Source organism: Gadus chalcogrammus, chromosome 22 (genome assembly GCF_026213295.1).
Source record: "Gadus chalcogrammus isolate NIFS_2021 chromosome 22, NIFS_Gcha_1.0, whole genome shotgun sequence".
NCBI lineage: Eukaryota > Metazoa > Chordata > Actinopteri > Gadiformes > Gadidae > Gadus > Gadus chalcogrammus.
Window position 1 is genome coordinate 12233367 of NC_079433.1, and position 17787 is coordinate 12251153.

The window sequence follows — 17787 nt, forward strand, 5'->3', positions numbered from 1 at the left end:
TGTATGTTTATATTGAGGTACAGACAGACAGACAGACAGACAGACAGACAGACAGACAGACAGACAGACAGACAGACAGACAGACAGACAGACAGACAGACAGACAGACAGACGCTGCGGACGTGGACAGAGCCCTGCCCCTGTCTGCAGTGTGGGGAGGGTGCGGCGGTCTTACGTTGAGCAGAGGCGACAGCTCCACCACCACCATGGGCTCGCTGGGCTGGGGCTCTGGACGCACCGTCACCGCCAGGATCTTGGAGTTGATCATCGCAGGGGGGCTGTAGAGCCAAGCACAAACACACAGACACACCAGAAGAGACACATCAGAGAGATAGAGAGAGAGACAGCAAAGGACACACACACACATCAGAAGATACACATACCCACACGCACACACACACACACACACACACACACACACACCAGAAGATACACATACCCACACATAAGAGAGAGACAGCAGGAGAAGAACAACCACCACTTAGACGCGCACACACACACACACACGCACACACGAAGAGACACAAACACACATAAGAGAGCGCAATAGACACACAATCACCAGACACACACACACACATACACACAAACACACAATCATCAGAGAGTGAACAAAAGCGATAGACACAGAAATGTGAGTGTTTTCTGGTTAAGTGCAATGCTCCTATTCATGTTTAATTGGAGTTTGATGGCGCGCCAGCCGCCCTATGCAGCTGAGTGAAGTAAGACATGGGGATGCTGGTGGGTACGGAGCACACAGAGAGTGCTCCGGAATCCACCCTGCATGCGGTGCTTCGGAGCTCACCGGTTCACACACACACACACACACACGGATACAGACAGTACATACACACACACCCACAAGGAAAGCGAGAGTGAAACCGAGCTCAATGTGTGAAGAAGACAGTGGACTAAAATAATATTTTTTCAAAGGAAATATTGGAGATATTTGAATGGATATGATCACATTGCAAGAATGGTATAGATCAGTCTATCTAATGCATAGATATATAATTTAAAAAAAATCCCTGCAGCACCAGTTGGTTCATCCACCCATTGCATATTCATTGATCAATCATTTGCTTTATTAATTGATTCACCCATTCTGACATTCATTCCACCATTCGATCAATTAATTTAGTCATGCATCTGTCATTCATCCATAATCTCTTCATTAACCCGTTCATCTCTGGGTTACCCATTGAGTAACTCATCCTTCTCTCCATTTATTAAATTGTTCGTCCATCTATTCAGTCTTCCATCCATCCTCTGTCTGCTGGATGAGTTAATGTCTGTCAATATGTGTACATTCTTCCTCCTTCAGTAGATTGTACAATATACGCTATAAAATATGCGGTGGATGTGGTTCTCATGGTATGCATGTTCATGTGTTGCTTCAGGCTCATGCGTTGTAAGATTCGCCTTGCCTCGTCTTCAGCATTTCAGTGCCCAAATTAATCCTATGCTGTGTTCCTGACAATAAAATTGTCAATACAACTGTCCATCAATCAATCTATCTATTCATTCTTTCTTTAATCAATCCCATCCTATATTCAGCTATCAATTGAATTAAAAATATATATTGCAGGTTGTGTAAGCCCTTTAATTCTGGAAAAACTGTATTCAACTGTGATATTATATAGATAGATTAATACTTAATATTCATTTAATATAAACACATACATGTCTTGTTTCTCCTTTTTGTTGGGAAGAAAAAAAAAGTTTTGTCTAGATTTCCCCTGAATAACACACATTTAGTGTATCTGTATGTGTGTGCTGGTGCATGTGCGTGTGCATGTGCATGGTGGTGTGTGTGTGTTTACGCAGAAGCTGCGCTTTAATCTGACACCAGAGCAGACAGGGAAATGGCACCTCAGACTGCCAGTGAGAAATAACATGGAGGAGGAGGAGGGGAAGACGGAGGAGGAAGAGGAGGAGGAGGGGAAGACAGAAGAGGAGGAAGAGGAGGAGGAGGAGGAGGAAGAGGAGGAGGGGAAGACAGAGGAGGAGGAGGGGAAGACAGAAGAGGAGGAGGAAGAGGAGGAGGAGGAGGAGGAGGAGGAAGAGGAGGAGGAGGGGAAGACAGAGGAGGAGGAGGAGGAGGAGGAGGGGAAGACAGAAGAGGAGGAGGAAGAGGAGGAGTAGACAGAGGAGGAGGAACAGGAGGAGGGGAAGACGGAGGAGGAGAAGTTGGAGGAAGAGGAGCAGGTGAGTTGTAAAAGCGAGAAATGAAGGGAATGAAGGCATAAAGACAGACTAGAGGAGGAGATGGATAACACAAAGGGAAATGCCAGAAAATAGAAATAGTAAGACAACGGTAGACGTAGAAAGAGAAGGGAGACAGAGCTGAGGGAAATGGTGAAGGGATGGTTGTCATTGGGGGCAGTATTGAATGAGAAAGGGGGAAGCAGAAAGTAAATAATGGAATACACGCCAATCACGCACCTGCAAAACCCACACTCACTCGCACGATCACGCACGATTGCACAAGCCGGCGCACTTACTTTGGTGCAGGCAAGATGGATCCCAACGTCCTGTATAGGATTGCTCCGATCACATAGTACATCGTCCCTTCAGTCTCGGTCTCTGTTTCTGTAACAGACAGACAAAGAGACAAATATAATCATTAAACACCATCGATCCAATCAAATCACCATACGATATGATTTTGACCAAAGGAATGAGTCAGATTAATCTTTACATCCCTATGCATTAAGATCATAATACCATTTCAATCTTACTAAGACAATACATCCTATTGTATAGCTTGGCCAGTTGGCCAAGAAAATACGATTGTAATAAAAACACATGTCTAATGGGCGTCTGCATAGTCTTTGGTTCCAAAAAAGAAAAACAGAAATCCTTGGCAACATTGTGCCCCCAGGGGAGAGATGATCACAGAACTCCTCCTTCCCTCTTCACACATCGTTCCCTTTAAGGTCAATACAAAGCTATAAAAAAAAAATGTCTGGAGAGAGAAGAGATAGAGAAAGAGAAAGAGAAAGAGCGAGCGAGAGAGAGAGAGAGAGAGAGAGAGAGAGAGAGAGCGAGAGAGAGAGAGAGAGAGTATGAGCTGGCAGCACCCAAAACTGGGTGACTCATCTTTTAAAATGAGTCTCCTGGCTGACGGAGCAATACACGGACACAATGACAACAAAGCAGAGTGAGGGAGAGAAGAGGGAGAGACACAGATTGATGAGGGAAAGAATAGGAGTGACTTCTGTAGGAATGTGGAAGGAGAAAGAATGATGTGCTCTGGGAAATCCAGTCGGTGTGATGGACCTTAATTGGAAGCGCAATCTGCAGAAGCAAGCGGATGGAAAAGAGCCAACGCATCCTGTGTTAAATAGTTAAGCCTTTTGTGTGTGTGTGTATGTCTGTGTGATTGTGTGTGGGAGGGGAGAGGGAACGTGTGTGCCTGTGTGTTAATTTGAACTTGTTGAGCGGGTAATGTAAAAATGACAAAATACATTCAGACATTTAATTCAAACCGCATCTGTTACTACTTTCCGAACGATTAATTCATATTTCGTTTGAGATAAACATCAACACAACAATGACACTCCTATTTCTAGCGCTAATTGACTCGATGTGCGACACGGATTTAAACTTAGAACAGTTTCCTGTATACATTAAATATATACTGAGGTGACACCTCATATACAGCAGGTTATTTGGGTAAGTGCTTTAATTTGAGTAATGATAACAAATCGAGTGAATACTTAAATGTACCAAATTACACTTAATTTGGTACATTTGGGCTTGTTAATCCAAATTTGTTTTTCAAGATTGCAATTACTGTACGATATGATGTCTCCACTGGTGTTTCTCTTTTCTGCTAATGCAAACAAATTATAAGATTCAATGCTGGAAAGTTTAGACCAGATCACAGAAGGATGTCTGCTAATTTATAATCAAGCTAATTAGTCCTAAGTTTTGTGGGTAAAAAATAAGGTTGTCTGTTTTTGTTATGCAAATCGTCATATAATAAATATTTCACAATGCACATTTTGCCTCTGCTTTGCCGAATATGTATGCCATCTTAGATTTATTGAAGTATTTTTTCTCTCTTCTCTACATTTCCTGTTTACAATTTTATTAATTCACTGTCACAAAAATGTCGGGGCTGCGATTGTTAAGGTTAAATAGAGGGGAAAGTAGGAATTAGCTGACTTATGTTTGGTTTCCAACGTAGCCACACAGAGCTGGAGATGCATGATTTATATTCAAACATCATATTCAGTTTAAAAAGCTGTCTCGACTGATTCTAGGTCCCGCCTCAAAGCCAAACATTATGCAGATATTGTTGTGTCTGTGTGTAAGCCAACAACTCTGTACGGGAGCATTTGTGTGTATGCTTGCCATTGTGTGTGTATGCCTGCCTGTGTGTGTGCACGTGCGTGCGTGCGTGCATGTGTGTATTGAAGGGATTGGTTTCAGTAAGTTCATGCGATACACACAGGAGAAAGAAGAAAATGTGTCACTTAAAGAATGAGTTGAAGAGCGTTCTTAGTGCCCGCCTGCCGAAGCAAGGCCCGACCCTATCAAACAAGCGGTTGTGTGCGCTTGTGTCTTTGTATGAGTGTGTGTTTGTGTATGTGTGTGTGTGCGTGTATGTATGTGTGCACGTAAACGTGTGTGTTTGTGCGTGTGTGAGTGTGTGTGTGCACATAAATGTGCGGGTGTGTGTGTGGCTGAACCTAAATATGGCTCAGTTTTAAGCTGCAGGTTTAAGCTGTCCATCTGAGATTGGTTTTCATTACATGTTAAATGAACCAGACGAGCGTAGAGCAATCAGCTAAAGGCCAGCACACTGCCTGTAGCAGAGAGGTCAATATCTCCCTGTGCGCACACACTGTTGCCATCCATGAACACACTGTTTGTGTGTCATATGTTAGCTTATAGTCAGTATGTTTTAGTAGAGAGAGCAAGAGCGCACGCGAGAGAGAGCAAGAGCGCACGCGAGAGAGAGAGAGAGAGAGAGAGAGAGAGAGAGAGAGAGAGAGAGAGAGAGAGAGAGAGAGAGAGAGAGAGAGAGAGAGAGAGAGAGAGAGAGAGAGAGAGAGAGAGAGAGGGGGGCTGGGCTGGCATCACCCAAGAGCATTGGAAAAATACATAAGGAGAGAAATGATAAATTAGGGACGGATTCTGTGCACATGTTCTGTGGAGCCCATTCCCGCCACCTCTCCAGAGTCATCCATCCCCATTCCTAACTCATTATGATGGGGGGCGTTCCATCTTGCATCTAGTTTGCTGCCATCTGCTCTTGTCAAAAAAAGACCAATGATAGACCGAGCCACGCTAGCTCGCTAAAGGCCCATATCCCATCCTTATCCCATCTCCTTTTGTATATTTTATTTTCCTATGCAAGGAAGTCTCCAGTTTCAAGACTAATCTAAAGGACAACCAACTCGACCATGAATGGGTCACAGAGAGAGAGAGAGTGAGTCAGAGAGAGAGAGATAGAGAGAACGAGACAGAAAGACAGAGCGAGCGAGAGAGAGATTGCACAGCCAGACCTGATGACATCTGTTGCACCGCTCAATGTCTCCTTAAGGGTGGATGAAACGCGCTATCCCTCTGTACTTAAGAGAACCACCCACCCAACAGATTCCACTCTCCGCAGTATCCAGTCTAGCAGGCGAGACCCCCGCTACCCCTGTTAAAAACAACCAGCGTGCCGCCACAGTCTGATTTAGTCTATGTGCTCGGCCCGTGCGCGAGCCAAAAGCTTTTTTCCGACCAATTAAAATGAAAATACTAATTAAAGGGGAAGCATAAAAAACCAACAACATTAATTCTAAGAGACATACTTCCTCTATGAAAATGATAAAAAAAAAAAAAAAAAGCTTTGGGCAGCCATCTGTTCTGGCAGACAGCAGCCTCCTACCTTCTGCGGGCGCAGTGAAGACCTCTTTAGGGATGTAGAGCTTGTCCTCCGCGTTCCGCGCCCAGTCCTTCATCCCCCGTCGGCCCTTCATGGGGAAGTTGATGTTGCTGGAGACCGCAGACACCGGCTCTCGCTGGATAGTGATCACTGGACAGACGAGGTGTAGGGGAGGTTTAGGAAACCGCAGCCAATCAGCGCCGTGCACGTTGAAGATAAGGCGGCGTTTCCGAAAACAACATGGGTTAGGGACGTAGGTGAGGCAGGATATCTGCTGCATGTTAAATCACGATGCATCGTTTTGTTTGTTTGTTTTTGTTTTGGGAGAGTAATGGTAGCTGGGGATGAATAGTTCTACTTATAAATCACGGCATATTTGTCAACGATAAGGCCCGGTGTGTCCAACCACTAAATCGTCTTTTGTGGAAAAATAATCCCCAAGAAAGGTCGGTGGCTGTTGTCGAAATCTTAAAAAGCCTCCCAATCCAAGGTTGGACTTTCCTTCAATCTTGTTGTTAAGAAGAAAGAAATTTAAGCAGACTCTGTTTGACCTCGTCTGTATTAAAGTCTTTGACTTTGAATTTGTCACATTTATTCACAGGACGTGATGGGACGGGACAAGACACCCCCCATAGCGAACAACAAATCACATCAAGACGACGACAACACAGAGAAATCTGAAGGAACATGACTGTGGAGTCTCACTGAGGTTGGTGGTGACCACCAGGACACTCTGAAAGGGTTTCTGCGCATCGCCGATGAGGTGAATGAAGTCCTCCAGTATCCTCATCAACATCGCTGCACCGGGAGAGACCTGGGAGGATGTTGTGGAGGTGGAGAGAGACAGAGACAGAGACAGAGACAGAGAGACAGAAATGGAGCATCAAGAATTTGAGAGGTACCCAGGAACTAAGGGGAATGCTGTAGTGTGGAGTCACGTAGACGCCATAATCATAATCCATTGGCGACTTCTCAGGTCTGAGCCCAAGTCCCCATTCCGTGAAATGTTAATATTCGTCACATCGCATTAACCCTGGCCAGGGAATGGCTTCCTGGGAGGAATAATGTCGGCATAAAAGCCTTATTTTTTTTTTTCGTTTGGCTGTTTATTGTGTCCAGATGGTAGGTAAATGCACCTCGATTCAAGGGTATGGAGCACACACACACACTCACACACACACACACACACAAAAACACACTCCCACACTGTACCATATCCGAACGAGCAACATTATGTCATACGCTAATAGCCAAATCAAACGTACATTTCCACACATTAAATCAAACCCATGGCCTTACCTGGTGTGCGTCATCCCACTTCTCGATATTATCCATGTCCAACATTAAGCTGACTACCTGGAAAAATTTCTGAGGAGACACAAATAGATTGTTGTTTAGATATTGTCGGTTCAGTGACTCATAATGCACATATTGTGCTTGCATGTTCATCCGTATGCATTTGTCACTCTGTGTATCACACATCCACCTAGATGGATACATACTTAACATGATATGGTACGTAAAACCAACTTGTGGACAAACTTGCAGACAACTTCCAAAAAGTGGATAGCTGTCCACTGTCCATCCATGGATGTTATATTAGCATAGTAAATCTGTGCATGCATGGCTCAAATGGGGAACGTCTACCACAAACAGGACAAAATCTCTTCTGTCCAAAGGTCTTATAAGTCTTCTAACAATCACCGCTCCTCTGCCTTGCCATGCTTTCCCCCCCACATCTTAGTTCTACCAATCTGCAGGCCAATCCAACGGTAAATATAATAGACAAAGATCAGCGCCATTCCTATCCTATCATAATTCTTCTCCCAGATCTCCCTCGCTTTCGGCTGGATCGCTTAATATGATGAAAAAAAAAACAATGATCATTGATCGATTGATTCTCGGCATTATGAGGCTTAGCCCAAGAATTGTCTATTTATTCGCTATTACATTCGACACAAATAATTAAAAGAGTAGCAAAATTGCGTCAGAACGAAGTGAGGTGAAGTGACTTGCTTGGGTTTATTTAAGGTGAAGCGGAGCCCCCCCCACCACATCTGGCTCTCCTGTGACTCGAACCCTGCCCCGCCCCCGAGTTCCCCGTCCCCCCGCTCCCCGGGGACGCCCACCTGCACGTCGTCGGGAGCTGGGATGTAGGTTGCTCTTTTGAAGGTGTCCGTCACATTTCGCAGAATCTCCGTGGAGAAGAGAAGGTCACCGCTGTGGTAGCTCCTCCTCTGCAACAGCTCCAGGAGACCCCTGACGATCTGAGACATGCCCTCCCCCGCCAGGGTCCTCTGACCCTTCGCAAGATGCTCTCGCAACTGAAGCCCAGGAGTGTGTGTGTGTGAGGGGGTGTGTGTGTGTGAGGGGTGGAGTGTGTGTGTGTGTGTGTGTGTGTGTGTGTGTGTGTGTGTGTGTGTGTGTGTGTGTGTGTGTGTGGATTTTGTGGAGGGTGTAGTCATTTGTATGATATGAGAGAGCAGTTGATTACAGAAATAAGATGTTGTGTGTTCCATGAGGGGTGTGTGTGTTTGCGTGTGTGTGTGTGTGTGTGTGTGTGTGTGTGTGTGTGTGTGTGTGTATGTGTGTGTGTGTGTGTGTGTGTGTGTGTGTGTGTGTGTGTGGTTGTGAGTGTATGGTGTAGTTATAATTGTGCATGATACGAGAGAGCAGTTGTTTGCAGGGATAACATGTGTGTGTGTGTGTGTGTGTGTGTGTGTTTGTGTGAGAGAGTAGGCAGGGGTGTTGGGGGGCATGAGGAAAAACAGATGGAGAGAGAGAGACACAGAGAATAAAACTTGTTAAGTTGGTTGAAAGCCATTGGCTTTACCACCTCTGGGAAAAGCGTGAGTATTTTGGTTACTGCATCCCCTCATCGCATGCTTTATGTCCATTGTGTTTATATTGAGAGCTTATATTTATCCCTGGCTGTTGAATACATAAAGTACAACAAGATCCTTATAAATCCCGCAAACGTCTTCATATTTCCTGTTATTGTAATCTGAGTTGCTTTGAATCCGACAAATGCTGAGAAACAATAAAATGCAAGGCAGGCTTTTGTCATCAATGTGTTGATTGGGTTTTGATATGATGCAGAATGCCAACAACCATAACGGAGGTAAGTAAGGGATGTATGGCTGCAGTCCTGAATTCCAAAAGAAATATAGACTAATTAAGGAAACAGAGGGATTAAGTACAGGATCGAAGGCGAGGCAGCAGTTAACAGCTATCACGAGACATGATCGACTCTTTGATTTTAATGATACGGGGGCTCCCCAAGATAGCGGCGCAATCAGCTCAGTCACACACACCCACACACACTCCCTGACCCGCTGATCCCGCCCCCTGCCTTTCATCAGCAGGCCAGACATAGGTCAGAATTCACAATACATCAGCTCTCCATTCCTTATTATACTTTTCCGTAGAAGTGCACCGATTGAGAGAGCTAATTGCTAATTAGTGCTTATTATTATGGACAAGAATGAACAGATGAGAGTTATCAAAGACTTCATACTATATATTTAGCGGTATGTGGGCAGGGATGTACACGGCTTTAGAAAGTGGTGCTGCAACTACAAAATCCTACATGAAGAGTTGCAAACGATACAATTTCATACAATGTTTCGACAACGGTTTCTAGAATTGTGTGAGTCGTGTCTAGAGTTTCTAAACACAAGTAAGCACATGATTATTCTCAGGCATATATACGCAGACACAAGAAGTACGGCAGACATAAGGGAGACTTACAGATAAATGTAAATATCTATATTCAAGTGAGATGCATCTGGCGAAGCTCGGAGGACCCCAGAAAGCAACTCCATTATTGTCCAGCATGCAACGACGACTAGCAGATCCTGCAGAGAGAGAGGACGACAGAGAGACACTGGGATTAACTGTGGGAGAGAGAGAGAGAGAGAGAGAGAGAGAGAGAGAGAGAGAGAGAGAGAGAGAGAGAGAGAGAGAGAGAGAGAGAGAGAGCAAGAAAGAAGAAAGCCTCGGAGACAACTAGCAAGTAGTGAAAGATGAAAGGAGAGTTTAACTCATATCCAGAGCAAAAAAATACCTGAGAAACGTCATTAGTCCAAGTGCTTCAAAGCAAAACAATATCCATTAACCTTGATTAAGATATCAATAGAAAAGGGTGAATAAAAGATGGCGGTAAATCTTTTGTAGTCTTGCGCTAGCACATTTGTCATAGTTTTCTAAATAGAACGTCTTTTGTAAGCTGAAGCTACAGCAAATGGCAGGTTTCTATGGATTTACAGCTGACTGGCCTGTCAGTGGATGCAGACAAGCGTGTTTGACTGAGAATATGTAAATCTGGTTCCCGAATAGTGGCAGACGTGGACACTCAATTTTTACAGCGCACTTTATAAAATAATGGTCTATTTTTTTACTTCATCTCTGTCTTTTCATACAGCGATAGCTAGCTCACTCAACAGTGACTATATGTCACATACTTCGAGTTATATCTCAAACCTTGACGTTTGGGGGGAAATATTGACACTAAAGCTAGAATAATGATGCAAAAGAAACCAACTTGGGAACCAATTTTTTCCTTTTTTACTTCTTCTTACTGATGCACAATCTTTATATCTGGAACTCTGTGTCTTGAGCGTCAAATTGGGATTGAGAGTGTGTGTTTACACAGAATCTACAATTTGTATTTGCTAGAAAAACATAAGTCCTGGCAACCAAAATGGCCGCCCACTATTAAGCATTCACACAAAATAAAAAGACATGAGCTACCAGTGGCGTTAGTTGGACATTTGTTGTAGACCGTTTCTCCAGCCGAAGCTCTCTTCCACGTCATGGAGAGGAGGGTCTCATCCTTGCAGATCTCGTGAGGCGCTGGGGGAAAAAAGGCCGGAAGAGAAGAAAGAAAAAAAGAATGTCACGGCCACGTTCAAAGGGGCCGTACGCTACGCACGGGTCGAACTGAACTCGGGATGCATCTCAACACAAACACACCGGGATGGATAGAGAGATAGATGGAGAAGGAGAGGGAGAGGCAGGGAGGGAGCATCCGAGGGAACAGAAAGAACAGGGAAACACAATTGAAATGAACAGTCCCTCTCTGCGGCTCCCAATCCTATTCTGAGAACATTGTTCAGCGGTCTGTCACTGCCACTGCCTCAATACAGTATCTCATTCCCTCTCTCTCTCTCTCTCTCTCTCTCTCTCTCTCTCTCTCTCTCTCTCTCTCTCTCTCTCTCTCTCTCTCTCTCTCTCTCTCTCTCTCTCTCTCTCTCTCTCTCTCTCTCTCTCTCTCTCTCTCTCTCTCTCTCTCTCTCTCTCTTCCCATCTCTTTCATAAGTCTGATGAAAGTGTGGACGTGTGAGAGATGTGAAGCGGCTCTGGTGGGAAAGGTGCATGGCAGGAGGGTGAGAGGAGGGTGAGGGGTGGGTTCGGGCCAGGGGGGGGGGGGCAGGGATTGAGAGGGAGGCAGAAGGAGAGAGTGAGAGGGAGATCGAGAGAGGGACAAAGAGTTTAAGAGGCAGTGACAGAAACAGAGCGAGGATCTTTTTTAATCGGAATACGATGTTCCCTTTAGAGGGCGACAGATGGATGGCGGTGTTCTCTTATAGGACGCGGGGCCTGGCGTCGCGACTTAGAAACGGGGATGAGGTGTAAAGCCAAGGGAGTCTACCCATCTCGTTCTCTCTCTCTCTCTTCCTTTCTCCCTCTCTCTCTCGTTGCTTACATGTCTTTATTTGTTCCTGTTGGCAAACTGCTACACAGAGGGGGATAAAGGCCGCATAGTGTATGCAGAAGAGGAGCCACACTTGCATATTCAAACAAACTCATGCAAATATATGTTCACACACACACACACACACACACACACACACACACACACACACATACACACAAATGTGAATACACGCATGAACCCACGCACCCACACCCAGTGTATCAGGCATATGCAAGCAAAAAGTCGTCCAATATAAACACAAATAAGCACACAAGCACGTACGGAAGAGGTACTTATGCACACACACACACCTACCCCCACAAACGCGCACAAGCACACAAACCTACGCCCACGCCGATGGACACACACACACACAGGGCTCCAGTCAGGGGCGTGCTTATTAAAATACACTGTGTGTACTGCAGTGGCTGACAAATCGCACAGAGGAGACCTTTGAACAAACTAGACTCAACCAGGGAGGGAGACACAAGCAGGGAAAACTCAGAGCGAGGGAATGAGGAGAGGAGGCAAGGAGTGAAGGAGGGAAGGAAAGAAATGAAGGAAAGGACGAAAGGGAAGAGATAAAGGAAGACAGACGGAGAGACGAGAAGCAATAACAGGAAATAAAACAGACAAAAAACATCTATACAAGTCATACAGAGGTAAGGCTGAAGCAATGTAGAAGATTGTGTATGAGAAGTGACAGACAAACAAACAAACGGGAGGGAGAAAAATGGGATTTTCCATCTGACACTTGGCACCACCGGAAACCACGGGGAAGAAATATAGCAATTTCTGACAATCTTGCGTATTGTGTGCATATTTACACACACAAAGGGACAAACACACACACACACAGGCACACACAAATACACAAAATGATACACATTCACGCGGAAAGTCACACACATACCCGCACATGGGATTATGATCTTATGCAAGAAAATAACTCCAGCAACACATGCAGATTCACAGATCCAACCCTAGATTGGGACATCCAGAAAGGCTGCCACACACAATGTAGAACTCGGGCTGAATGTTAATTCATTACGGGATAAGTGGAGTGGGACAGTTCACACACACACAATGCAGCCCTCTCCCCTCTCGCTGCACTCACAAGATTAATATACTTCATACGTAGACACACATCCACACACACACACGGAAAAACTCAGTCACATATAAAGACAGATAAGGACTACTTGGTCTGCAACAATACCATGAAAGAGAAGAAGCTACGCTTACAAATCCACAGCTATTCATATATATTCCTTTCACACACACACATATGATACACACAGACACACACACATACACCCTCCAACACCACCACAGCCACTCCACTTGGACTTGGTCCAGGCTATTACCACACACACACACACACACACACACACACACACACACACACACACACACACACACACACACACACACACACACACACACACACACACACACACACACACACACACACACACAGTAACAATGGCGGCCACCGACCTGGGCACTTCTTGTCGTTGCAGGTGCGGACCTCCTCCCCGGACCCCTGGCAGGTGGAGCCCTGGACCTCCGCGCCCTCACACATCCTGAAGCGCCGCTGCCAGCCAGAGTCACATGTCTTGCTGCACAGACTCCAGTGGTTCCAGCTGGCCCAGTTACCACCGCCGCCTGTGTGTTGAAGCAAAGGAGTGATACAGACCCTGCGTGCGTGCGATGTGTGTGTGTGCGTGTGTCAGAGTGTGTGCATGTGTGAATGCGCGTGTCTGTGTGTGTATGTGCTTTAGGGAGGTCTGTGGCAAATGTGTGAGGATGTGGGTGTGTGAATGTGTGCACGTGAGTGCGCGTGTGTGTTTGTATGCAAGTGTATATCTAGGTGTGAGTTTGTGCATGCGTGCATGTGTGAATGTGTGTGCAGACAGGCTCACACACGCACACACACACACACACACACACACACACACACACGCTAAGAAGTGCGCTAGTCGCATGGGGGGCACAACAGAACTGGCTTACAAAGCAAAACTGAGTTAGCGCTCTGCGGAGAGTGGTTATTAACTCCAGGAGTGCAAACTGTCGGCCCTGCGAAATATCTGAGGTGAAACATGCTCCAGATCTGCTTATTTGTGTGCCTCTTCTGTGTGAGGGGATTCAACTGCCAGTAGTGATACGTGTGTGTGTGTGTGTGTGTGTGTGTAATGTGTATCCATGCAAGCCTGTGTATATGGGCTTGCTTGCCCATGCCCTGTATACGTATCTATATGTGCATATGAATATGCATTTGTATTTGGCCAAGGCATTTTTTATTTCAATATGCCTGCGCATATGAAAGTGCAAGGCAATGGGGTCGTGTCTGCTCATATGCAAGCATGTGCATATAATAGAGTACCAATATTCACAGTGTAATTATTTGTGTGCGTACATGCCTAGGTTAACGTGCATGCGTATGTACTGACGTGCCTCTGTGTGAATATTTGTGCGTGTCGTATGTGAATATGTGTGTTTGTGTGTGCGTGCCGGTGTCTGTGCGTGCATGCATGCGTGCGTGCGATTGCCCCGAAGCTCTTTGCCTATCGAAATATACGTGAACACACACACACACACAGACGCGCACACACGCAAACACAAGCGCACGCGTGGCCATGACCGGGTTCGCGCTTCACGTCGCCAGCCCCTTCGACCGGCCTGCCCCCATTGGGTGTCCCTGCGGCGGGGGGGGGGGGGGTCTCACCACTGCACGGGGGGTTGGTGCAGTCCCGGCTCTCCTGGTGCACCCCCTTGCACTCAGCCCAGCCGTGCACCGAGGCGCTGCACCGCCGCTGCCGCTGCTCCGTGCCCACGCTGCAGGTCACGCTGCAGGGGGTCCAGGGGGCCCAGTCCAACCACTGGCCCTCCACTGGGAGACGGAGGGAGGTGCAGGGAGGGAGGGAGGGGTGGGGGGGGGGGGGGGGGGAGGAGAGAGAGAGAGAGAGAGAGAGAGAGAGAGAGAGAGAGAGAGAGAGAGAGAGAGAGAGAGAGAGAGAGAGAGAGAGAGAGAGAGAGAAAATGAGTGGGAGGGATGAGGCAAGAGAGAAAATGAAAAAAAGAGGAAATAAAGCAAGCAAGGAAAAAAAGGTTAATAAGAGTTGTCTGTTTATAACTTGGAGAAAAATGAGAGCAAGGTAACGCAAAGGCAAGTCAGCCTTTTACAATCAGCAGGAAAAAAAATAATTAGTTCATTCGGAGACCACAATACCCTTGTGTTTCAACTTCACGTTTTTCCTTACACATTATTATCCCTCCTATCATGACGCAGGCATGAGGTAAAAAAACAATATATACTTTTGCAATTTTCTCCCACTCCAACACACTCCAACAAGAAAGAGGTACTGCGAGAAGAAAAGAAAGCAAACACGTGGAAAAACCATCCACGTTTCAAATCCGGCCAGAGCGGTGACGCACACACAGTTGACGCTTGAAGACTTGGAGCACTTATCCGTGGCGATGACCCCCTCCGCCCTCCCCCCCAACCCTCACCATCGGGTCGCGACAAAAGCACCACTGTCCTCTTTGAATGTGGGTAAAGAAGAAGGAAAAAACAGACAGTGCCTTCGGCGGTAATTGAGCTGTCAAGCGAACACTGCCGCGACGCGCGGACGGTCGTATGTGAATCACGCCGGGTCCATCCAGGGCCGATTATCTCCGCCGCTGATGGATGGAAACGACCGGCGTGAACGGAGGTCTGGCGATGCGAGTTCACAGACATTTCGGGGGTGAACACAATTTCTTACAGAAATGTTCATCATCATTTGTAACAGATTGGTGTCGGGCCCCTGGGTGGCGGCTGTGGTCGAGCGGTGGCGTGGCGTTGGAGAGCGAGCGTGGACAGCCACGGGGGCAGGAAGAAGAAGTCAATGGGAGGTGTTATTTTTGTTGTATTCGTACTGCGGATCGCGAGTGTTATGGCCTCGCCAAAAACCCTATGCTCTGAGTGCCCCCTGACAGATGTAGACCAAAAATATATTTCTGTAAAGGAAGTCATTCAATTCCTAGTGGAGCCCACCAATCAGAAAAGATGGCGTGTCCCCTGTTATGATCCCCTAATATACGGTGCTGCAAGGGGACTTATCATTTTAACATTTCGATTTGAGACTATATACCATGAAACCACCTGCGTTAGGTCCCATCCTTACTCTCTCTAACTGTGTGCGTTTGTGTGTGTGTGTCTGTGTGTGTGTGGAAACACTCACACACCTACGATTAGATTTGGACATGTTTTTTGCATCCTCTACGCGTACACAGTCCAGTGCAGTGCAGTTGGCCCTCACACTTCAGTACACTTAACATTGATAGATTGGGAACAATCAGGTTATGGTTGGTTTCTGCGTTATTGGCAGCCGTGTGCACAACAGTTCAGCAGTGCTAAGAGCCACTTGGATTGCATTAAAGAATAATAACCCTCCCTCCCTGTTGGCTGCCCTACCACCTCTTTAAAAGTCTAGAAGGATGCACTACATTTGCTGTGAAGTGAGCAGGCTTCTAAGGGGTACACATTGTTTCTCTAATAAACCAAACGAACCAAGGCAAAGCAAACTTCAACCAAAAAACAGGAAGAAGTAGCTTGCAGTGGGCCCTAAACTAATTTGCCCTTCGATGTGTGTGCGCGTGTGTGTGTGTGTGTGTGTCCTTATTAACACCCCTAGCTTAGTTAACATAGTAAAGCATTAATAGACCATTAGTTAACGTTATCTAAGGCTTTAATCTAATTACTTTATTAACTAATATTAATTACTGGTTCATTATTGTACCCATGTATTTAAACATAGACAGCTACGTTCACAGCATTGACAACAAATCTACATAGTATAGATAAACGAATGCTCCGTTGACATATTTCCTGATTCTTTCTAATTCATTGGAGAGAGACATTCATTACATTCCAGAACGAAAACAAAAATATATAATTGATTATAGTAGTGTGGAGCTGGGCTTCACATGCACCCTGTATCTCCATGTTTAATGGCATCGTAGTGTACATCCTTTACCTACACATGTGTGACTTCACATAACAAGGTCTTGGGTGAACGAATCAATTATGCATGGAGGACATTTTCTGATTAAACTTTGAGCTAGGTGACGTTCTCCATTTGATACAAAGCTTGTCACATTAACATTTAGACACATCCCCATGAAAATGTGTTAGATTGTGTGTCTGTGTTAGAGTGTGTGTGTGTGTGTGTGTGTGTGCGTGCGCGCGCGCGCGGATTGGTTGAAGAGAAAAGGGGTGCAGAGTTACATACACCCCCCATAGACCCTTAAATCTAAATCTAAATCTATCTGAATGTCGGGTCAATGTGTACGAAGTTGTTTGGAATGTATAGCTTTAATAATATGCCCACGACACCCAACATACATTAACACACTGTTAATATATTATAGCTGCAGGCAGTTCAAACACAAACACACACACGCACACACTCAGAGCGAACACACACCCATATGTATGTTGAGATCCATCAAAGCCCCCACCTCCGCGAGAGGACCTCAGCGCCATGAGGCCTGTGCTGGTATTCATCATTTCAAAGGGATATTGCCTTTGAACTCCCGAAGCACTGTCAGTCTTCCGTGATAGATACCACACACACACGCACAAACACACATGCTTAGTCTTAAACATGGATGCGCCCACACACACACAAAAACAGACACGCATAGTCTTAGACATGGATGTGCCCCCACACACACACACGCTTACTCTTAAACATGGATGTGCCCACACACACACATGCACAAACAGAGGGTTAATCTTAAAGATGGATGCGCCCACCTACAGACACATGAAATTATGTTAACACAACATGCACACACCAACACATACACCCACAACCAAAACCACACGCACAAATCAATTGCCGTTCACACGATATCACACAGACAAAAACTCCCTCGAAGGGGGGCGACTACCTTACTCTCGTGTGTACTCCAACTTACACTTCCTACTTTCAACTCTTTATCTAGCTCGCTCCATCCTTTCCCTTTCTCTCTGTCTCTCTCTCTTTTCCATCGCTGCTCCCTCAGAACAGCATGGGATCACTAGCCGGAGGATAGCCCTCAGATGGGCACCGCTCTCCCTCCCTCCTTCTCTCACTTCTTCACTCCTGTCTGAGATGTCACTCTTTTGTGTGCAACAACGGGGGACACTTTTGTTTTCTTTCAAATGTTAACC

At 45.9% G+C, this 17787-nt stretch overlaps 1 protein-coding gene across 1 annotated transcript in view; it reads right to left on the reverse strand.

Moving 5' to 3' along the window:
* Positions 1-17787, reverse strand: part of adgrb2 (adhesion G protein-coupled receptor B2) — a 159246-nt gene that overhangs the window by 81175 nt on the left and 60284 nt on the right. Inside the window, exons 6-15 of the mRNA XM_056583195.1 lie at positions 14314-14478; positions 13086-13253; positions 10640-10741; positions 9638-9744; positions 8017-8211; positions 7187-7255; positions 6593-6701; positions 5891-6037; positions 2505-2592; positions 176-278 (exon numbers count right to left, since the gene is read on the reverse strand). Coding sequence (XP_056439170.1) covers positions 176-278; positions 2505-2592; positions 5891-6037; positions 6593-6701; positions 7187-7255; positions 8017-8211; positions 9638-9744; positions 10640-10741; positions 13086-13253; positions 14314-14478 — 1253 coding nt within the window. The remainder of the gene's footprint in view (positions 1-175; positions 279-2504; positions 2593-5890; positions 6038-6592; positions 6702-7186; positions 7256-8016; positions 8212-9637; positions 9745-10639; positions 10742-13085; positions 13254-14313; positions 14479-17787) is intronic.